Source organism: Triticum dicoccoides, chromosome 3B (assembly GCF_002162155.2).
Source record: "Triticum dicoccoides isolate Atlit2015 ecotype Zavitan chromosome 3B, WEW_v2.0, whole genome shotgun sequence".
Classification (NCBI taxonomy): Eukaryota; Viridiplantae; Streptophyta; class Magnoliopsida; order Poales; family Poaceae; genus Triticum; species Triticum dicoccoides.
Genome location: NC_041385.1, coordinates 780,541,766 through 780,550,433, shown reverse-complemented (window position 1 = coordinate 780,550,433; position 8,668 = coordinate 780,541,766). Strand labels below are relative to the sequence as shown.

Genomic DNA, 8,668 nt, shown 5'->3' with positions numbered 1-8,668 from the left:
ACTCAGAGATAAGTGGCCATACCTTGTCCGGCGTATAGGTACAGTCGAGTGGCGGGATCCTCCTCACCCCTCGAGGGTTGTCCTTGTTCCCTGTGATGGCGGCCACCCACCTCTCCAGCGTGGCGTCGTCGACTGCCTCTGGATGGACCCGAGTGGTGTCTTCAGTACCGCAGTACAGCCACATCGGGTGGCCTCGGTACTGGAGCGGTTGGATACGCCGCCTAAGGAATACTTCCAGAAGATCCATGCCCGTCACTGCAACCCGAATGAGTTGGACCACGCGCTCCACCAACATTTTTACCTCGTCTTTCTCCTCAGGAAGCACCTTCAGAGAAGACGGTTTGTCCACTCGGTCCATGGAGAACGCAGGGAGACCAGTCGACTGCCCCGGCGTCGACTGGTCTTGGCAGTAGAACCAAGTCGACTGCCACCCTCTGACCGACTCAGGAAGGGTCATGGCCGGGAAAGTGCTCTTATTCCTCAACAGAATCCCAAGACCCCCGCACATCTGTATAACCTTGGTCCTCTCATCACCCGGACTCGCCTTTTTTACCGTCTGCGACCGATAGGTGAATATGTGGTTGAAGAGACCCCAGTGCGGTCAACAACCCAGGAAGTTCTCGCACATGGACACAAAGGAAGCAAGATAGGCGATGGAATTGGGATTGAAATGGTGGAGTTGCGCCCCAAAGAAATTCAGAAACCCATGGAAGAACACACTCGGCGGCAGAGAAAAACCACGATCTACGTGAGTGGCTAAGAGAACGCATTCACCCTCCTGCGGCTGCGGTTGACACTCGGACCCCGGGAGCCTTGCTGACCCGTGGGGGATCAGTCCCTCATCGGCCAGGTCGTCGAGGTCCTTCCCAGTGATGGTCGAGTGGATCCAATCCCCTTGGACCCAACCCTTCGGCAGGCGGGACCTCGACGAAGATCCGCCCCGACTGGACGGTCTCCCCTTCGCTTGCCCCGTCGCTGTCGCCTTCTTCGCGCGCTCTAGAGCCGTCGTCTTCTCCTTCACCATTATCGCCGGCGAAGCGCTCGAGAGGTGGATAAGGCGGAGGTAGGAGCAGGCGCCGTGGGCGGAGGCAGAGAGGGAAGAGAGGAGAATGCGGAGGCACTGTTGAAAAACTCTTCCCCGACGCTTTATATAAAGGCGCTTCCGAGTGGCTGACGAGTGGGTCCGAGCAGATCTGTCACATCCCGAAATAGTCGCACACATACGATACGTGGTGAAAAAGGCGGCGCGGAAATCGAGGCATCCATGCCTTATCCCGCCCAATCGCCGCGGATCGCCCCGCTTCGCGCGCTTCCCAAATTTCAGATCCCGCAAAATCCGCTAACAGCAGATCAATCTGTCAGACGATATCCTTCCCGCGATCCGTCGCTCGGGAGTTCACCGAAGTTCAAAAGTTCACTCGACAAAAGATAAGAATGGATCAAGGCGACTGAAGTAAAAATCAACGCCAACGCCGAAAGAAGAATCGCCGATCCAAGATACGACATAATCAAAGTACAGTAAATAAGTCGGAGAAAATCGTCAACCCCTTCCTCACTCGAACCTCGATCCATTCGGGGGCTAATGATGAGGTTATGTACCTAGGGTAGGGTCATGGACATATCTAGGATACCATACCCAAGGACATCAACATACGAAGCTACCTTCCAGTCGACCTAGAGAAGCTCCACTCGACCAAAGGAGACTCCACTCGACCGGCTAGAAGACACTCGACCATGAAGATGCACTCGACTATCAGAAGTTCAGGATCTACTCTGCATCTAAATGGTCTGTAATTAAATAGTCTTAATGGTCATGATGACACTTTATATAGGGCGTTACCAGTAACGCCCAGCCTTTATGTACTTTAACCCTCCTCTACGTGGGCTGGCTGGGGTCCTGGCGTCCTCTATATAAGCCACCCCCCTCCACTGGTAGAAGGGTTGGCACCCCTGTAACTCATATACACAGAGATCAGTCGACCGCCTCCGGGCTCCGAGACGTAGGGCTGTTACTTCCTCAGAGAAAGGCCTGAACTCGCTAAACACCCGTGTGTACAACTACTCCATAGCTAGGACCTTGCCTTTCCATACTTACCCCCCATTCTACTGTCAGACTTAGAACCACGACAGCCTCTGCTCGCCGTGCAGCAGACGGACGCCGACGTCCGTCTCCCGCGGCAGGCGCCACGAGGACCGAAGGTAGGTGATGTCGTCGGCGGTGACGGTCGAGCCCATCAAGGAGCCCGATGGCAGCGACATCACCGGCCCGTCGCCCAGTCCCGTCACGCGCGTGGCCTGTCAGGCCCGTCCAACTTCCAGGCACCACGTGGCGCCTGCGCGAAGCCCGAGGGATCGCCTCAAGATTCGACGGACTCCTCGGTTCGCAGATTCTGCCTTGATCAAGGGGGAAGCTGCGAAGGCCCACTCATCCGAAGACGACGGACCTTCACAGCTTCGGGGACTACTGTCGGGGGAATGAACCCCAGGCAGGCAATGGAACCCGAATCTATTTCGAAAACAGCGGGGTCCGCATTGCCCCGCAAACCGGCGTGCGCCAGGCCGGGTCGCTCGACCCGGCAAGACGCGCAACCCGGCCAAGACCCTCGACTCGGCAAGATACGCCGACCCAGCCACAGCGGCTGGCGCAAGGCAGCTTAGCCGGACGCAACCTTGGCTTCCCAAGCAAGCCAACCCACCCGTGGCGTCCACGACAACTCAGCCACGGGTCAGCTCCCGTCCCATCCAGGACGTACGGTGGGACGAGACCTCAATCACCGATGACCAAGACTACAGTGCCAGCGCCCATGCCCATGGTCAGCCAGAGCGTGGCAACAGTGCCCCTTACCTACCCGGTGACCAGGGCTGGCGCGACAACAGTGTTCCCGCCCTCACCGCTGACGACAGCAAGCGGCGGCCTGATGGAGAACACTGTGCGCGGCTCGACTCGGCCATGCCATGACGATCGATAAGACAGTGCACAGTTCCCCTAGGCACGTGGGGCCCACGCCTAGGGGAACCCGGCGAACCACAAGCCCCCAAGCGGGACCCATCCCGGAACCCCGGACACCGACAATACGGACCCACCGACTCGGCATATTACAATTGTAACCCTGGGTGGTTTGATCTATAAAACTCCCCAGGAGTCCACGCCCACAGAGAAGGAGGCATGATACATATGACATGTAAGATCCCTGGCATGCAAGAGCAAGCAAGATAGGACTAGCCACTACATAGCAACGCCAGGGAGAAGGAGCAGCCCAAGCCTTGGCCAGCCTCCTTCCTCCTCCACACAGCTCCAGGAGCAGCATTGTACTATCGACAATCCAACTAAACTCGGCAGGACTAGGGGTGTTATCTATCCGGAGAGCCCCGAACCTGGGTATGTCCGGCGTCCCGCGTCCGCGCATATCAACCTCCCCTCCGAAGCCCACCAGCGCCCTCGAGCCTCCTCCTCTCTTTAGCCATCCCTTGGCATCTACCGTGCGCCCACCACGACACCGACCGAGAGCATCGCCCGTGCCACGTGCCACTCTCAGCGCCTGCTCAATGCTAGAGAGACTTGACTGGACGACTCTCTCCGCATTCAAACCGGTTACCCATCCATCATCATGCCGGCATTGAACAAGCGCGGCTGCCGGGAAACCAACTCTGGTGCCCGCATTTCACACAACGCTCCACTTGACCCGAACGGCGTCCACTTTTTATGCATGGCCAGGCCCGACAAGATCCGCACAACACCAAACTCCACTCCCAATCTACTCCGTACATCACATCTATCATGACCTTGAGCTCCAAAGCGCTACGCGACAGCCTCTCCATCGAACAAAAGCAGGAGCTGGTCGGCATTCCGGCCGTCTGGCAGGCCCGCTGTGCGAGCCGAATAGAGGCTGGCTTGCTGGCGAGCTCGCTGGAGGATAGCAACGCCGACAAGATGTTAGACAAGGCGTATGATGACGCACCAGTGCCACCGCCCTCGCCGGTCCATCCGGCATCACCTTGGAGCAGGCACGGGCGCACTTCGACGCTGTACTGGTGAAAGAGCACCAGGTGCCGCCACTGTCGGTGTCCCGACATGCTTAGTAGGAACAATGCTACAACCTTCGGCTCCTCGGCAAGCACCGACTCACAGAGGAGCATATCATCGGCGAGTAGGCTAACGACGATGACGTGGTGATCATGGTTGTGGAGGATCCGCTTTTTGCATGAGCAACAAACGCTATACCAGTCCATGCGCAACACACACGAGATTTGTCGCGGGCGATGGTGCCTGCGCGTGCTGCGGGCGGAGAGGGACGCCCTGTTCACGAAGATAGACGCGGAGGTGGCCGGAGAGGATGCACAGACGATCGACCGACCATGGACGGTGCCAACTCTGTGTTGACCACGCCGCCACCGTGGTTCGCGTCCTGCCGACACGACCAGGATGCTGGACCATCCACGTCAGACTCAGGCGAGGAAGAGTAGCACATGTGGTACGTCACTATGGTTTGGGTCCCAGGAAGGCCACTCCTATTCTTCTCCTCCTTCGATTTCACCTCCGAGGGCTCAGGACCGTTGAGCTTGCCGGACATGAGGAAGATATAACGTGGGATATGGACTCCTCTGCGACCGGCAATCTTTTAGATTAGGTTTAAAAAGTCTCATCCTCGTTTACGTAGTTGAAATAAGTTGACCATGTAATGAATTTGATTCAGATTAAAGGAAATCATTCCGTTTGCATGAAATTCATCCTCTTGTTTAAATTTGCTTCTAATACATGCGTGGACTTTTAGGGGTTTGCGGAGATGCCGTGAAAGTGACAAGCCGCGTGCACAGAAATGTACGTATACTCGGACGATGTGGCCAAGGAAGGAACCTACCGGGAAGCTTCCTGGTTCCTGCTTCCTTTCCCATCTCGTCTCACGGAAGCCAAGCACCACCTCTCCCATCACCTTTCCCATCTCGTCTCACACAAGTCAGGCACCACCACCTCTCGGGCTCCTGCTCACAGCCATCACCTTCCCCATCCCACACGAGCTAAGCGCACACAGCAACTGCCACAGATCCGTGCCCGGCGAGCTAGCCAGGACTCCATCGGCTTCTCCGCCTCACCTCTCCGCAGCGAGCAGTGCAGAGCCGAGGCAGGCAGGCAGGGGATGAAGCGCGTAGTGGGGAGCCCGGGGACATGGAGCGGCATGGCACTGCGGCTGTCGCAGTGCGTCTTTGCCCCCGCGTCCACCTTCGCCATGGCCTCAGGCTTCAGCTACTCCAACTACAGCGCCTACTTGTACTAATTTCATTCCCCCGCAAATGCTACTTTTTCCCTCCCCCCTTTGTGCGTTTTCTTGCAAATTCTCTGAGTTTTACTCTTAGGTTGGGTGAGTTTTACTCTTTCTTTCAAGATAAACTTTTGGGGAATAAGGTAGAGACTAGAGACCCTTATTTAAGAGTACTTAGATGAGGCAGATTTAACGCCTTCCAAGCAGGGTGATGCTTTTTTCTCAGTTGAAAACCTGGTGATTACTTTGTGTGCAATAGATTCCAAAGTTTTAAATAGCGCGCTAAGCATCTTAGCGGCGGACCTCTTCCAAATGCTATAGCGTGCTATAGCGGAGCTATAGCGCGCTATTTAAAATGTTTATTCATTTGTTTGGACCAAAGTCTCTTAGCGCAAGACTTTTTGTAAACGCTATAGCGTGCTATAGCGGAGCTATAGCGGGCTATTTAAAACAGTGATAGATTCTAATGTTCTACTAAATCTCCTCGGCATTGAAAAAGAAAATTAATTAGGAAACTAATTCAGATGCGACTGCAATGTACTTCAGTTAGGCTGATAACTGAAGAAACTGATGGATTAAAGCATTATTGATACCTCAACTATGGCGACAGTCATCAATCATCATTGTGTTCTTCTGTAATCTGGAAAAAAAAGGAACAAAAACCTTACTATGTGCTTGGAAGTTGGAACCACTTCATAGTTCATACACAAAAGGCTAGATGGTGTTCTTGTCGAATACTATAAATTTTCCTTCAGCATCAGGACAAAAAAAAATTACAGCCCAATTTTTTGGGGAACACATGGATAACTTCTTAAGCTATATCTGCTAATCAGTCCATCATACATATACAAGTATCTATCCGCATTTGACTTAGCACGTACGGAATACGACAGAGTCGTGAGGCCTCCACCAGCTTCCTCATTTGATAAACTCGGAATACCTTCAATGCTCCCAAAGTTAGTAACTAGTATTTGTCTGGTGACCCACCCAACTAGTAGTAAATATATGGCCTCGCAGGAAGAAATGAAATGATCCTTCATTAGGTGATTTCCTTATTCAAGTTCTAAGACGGTTCCATTACAGAGTTCATGCATGTCTGCAGGAGTACAAGCTCGACATCGTACATATTTATGTTCATTTGTCCATAATCTTGGGAGTTCACTTGAACTTGAATGCTCTTTTTCATAACAAGAACTGGAGTGTTCTGTTATCCTCTATTAATGTTTTCTGTGAATGATTACAGATATAGTTTTTGTTTAAAATGCTAGTTGCGACATTTCAATCTTCCAGTGGTATTGGGAATCCTGATAGTAAGCAGTGTCCAAATCCTGATTGTCATCAGTGTCCCTTTGATTCCTAATACCGCTGGAAAAATTAAAATGTTACAGCTCGCGTGTTTTATGTGTCAACATGCATGTCTTGACTGTGTGCTGGTGTGTGCCAATGATTTATATTTTTGACATCAAGTTCATGCCATTGAGACTATGAACTGCATATATAAAGTGTTCAGTTTCTTGACTACTATTCAGAATTGTTTGGGCTCAAGTATGATTTGTCGACATCATCTAACGAGTGTAATCTTGTCTCACTTCATTTCAGCTACATGAGTCTAGCGTTGATCCTGCAGCTGATGTGGAGTTTGGGCCTTGCTTGTAAGGATATCTTTGCTCTAAGGAATAAAAAGGATCTTCACACCCGAGATAATGTATTGATCATTGTTATGGTTGACTGGGTAAGTCGTTCAGTTTATCTCTTCTTTTGTCCATGAGCTACGTCTGAATTAACTGAAGGCATGCACTGAAGCAATTGAACCCAGATTTTTTATCATTAGTTCTTACGAACAAAAATTCAGGTTAAGTGCAACTCGTGATTTTCTATTGGCCAAGTTCTTGTTCTGCCTCCTTCTCTAAGAATAAGGTAGTCTTAAAGAGATTTGTTTGCACAAGTGCTCCATCGAACTTTAGCAACCAATATGCTTTGCATGACTTTTTGGTCAACCAACGGTATAGTTTATCAAAGGTTTTTTTTCCTGTTATTAGAACTAATGGCTGTCATTTTTCACAGCCAAAGTTTGTACATCTCACAAGCAGAGTCTAGATACCCTGTGAAATCATTTTTTTTACTCGAGCAGTTCTTGGAATCTTGAGCTAACAAAGGTCTATTTGAGTGAAAACATCAATTGTGAATGCATTGCAGGTCGTGGCGGTTTTCATGTTCTCAGGAGCCTGTGCCTCCGCGAGCCTGACAATTTTCTTGATGTGGGATGTGCACTTCTGTGAGACATACTCGAAGCTGGCCTGCCGGCAGTTCGCGCTTTCGGTCGTCCTGGCGTTCATCACATGGTTGCTGCAAGCTGCGTCTTCTTTCTCTGTGTTCTGGCTACTGGTTTCGTTCTACTAGTGATCTCACGCGCTCATATTCGCCGTCACGTTATGCTAGACAGTCAGGAGGGTAAATTGGTTGCAATGTGCTCGGGACACTTGCTAGATTTCAGTTATGGGCAGTCCTTCGTCCCTTGTTAGATAGATTGCCTGTTTGATAGTAGCTCATCTTTATTCTAGGAGTTGGTTATCAGCTTCTTGAGGTGGAGTAGTTACTGTTTAGATGATGTGGGATCATTAATATATGGAGTTCAAGTCATGATCGAAGATACCTGAAAAATGCTCTGGTTATTGTAGAAGGGAATGAGTTCATATCTCTTCGTGTGGCTGGGACCAACCGTTTCTGGTTGCTTCGCACAATGAACAAGCCTTTCTTTTGTTGCCAAGCAATGTAGACATGTAGTTCTCATCATAGTTAGGAAGTCGAATACTAAGGATATCTTCTTCAGCTAGAGGCATGAAAATTTGTTTGACCCTGTCCTCCTTCCAAGTATGGGTGTCATGGTCTATTAAGTCTGCCACCCAGATGTTGTAGGGCTTATGTTAATTTTCAGATTTCTTCTCGGGATTCAATTGTCCCTCCATAAGCAAACAGTGCGGCCGTCACAAATACGCCATACAAACCCTTTCTTGAGCAACTCCAAACCATGCATGATGCCTTGCCATTTCGGAGATGCATTTTGAATAAATGCCGTGTCTAGTAGATCAACCCCAGGATAACATTTAGCCTTCATAATCCTGTCACATAGACTGTCAGGGAACCTATGAGTCGCCAAGCTTGTCTAGCAAGGTGAGCTTGGTTAAAATGTTTGAGGACGTAAGGAGTTTAGTTGGTATTTGTCGGACCTTTCATGCTATTAGTGTTTGATTCATTGTTATATGAAATATACCTCACTCCTTTGGTTTAGTTATTTCATTCATTTCGATATTTCATGCATAGAAAGATTGATCTGCAAGTGGTAGCAAGGCTTTTCCACTGCTCATCTTTCTGTAATTGTTTGCTTAGTCCGTCCCTCAATCTCTGATTTA

The 8,668-nt window shown here is 50.6% G+C and overlaps 1 protein-coding gene across 1 annotated transcript; it reads left to right on the top strand.

Moving 5' to 3' along the window:
* Positions 1-4,872: 4,872 nt before the first annotated feature.
* LOC119282208 (CASP-like protein 5B3) lies at positions 4,873-7,999 on the top strand. The gene is made up of 3 exons (XM_037562519.1): positions 4,873-5,266; positions 6,858-6,990; positions 7,455-7,999. The coding sequence occupies exons 1-3, from the start codon at positions 5,136-5,138 to the stop codon at positions 7,656-7,658; spliced, it is 468 nt and encodes a 155-aa protein (XP_037418416.1). The 5' UTR covers positions 4,873-5,135; the 3' UTR covers positions 7,659-7,999.
* Positions 8,000-8,668: the final 669 nt, after the last annotated feature.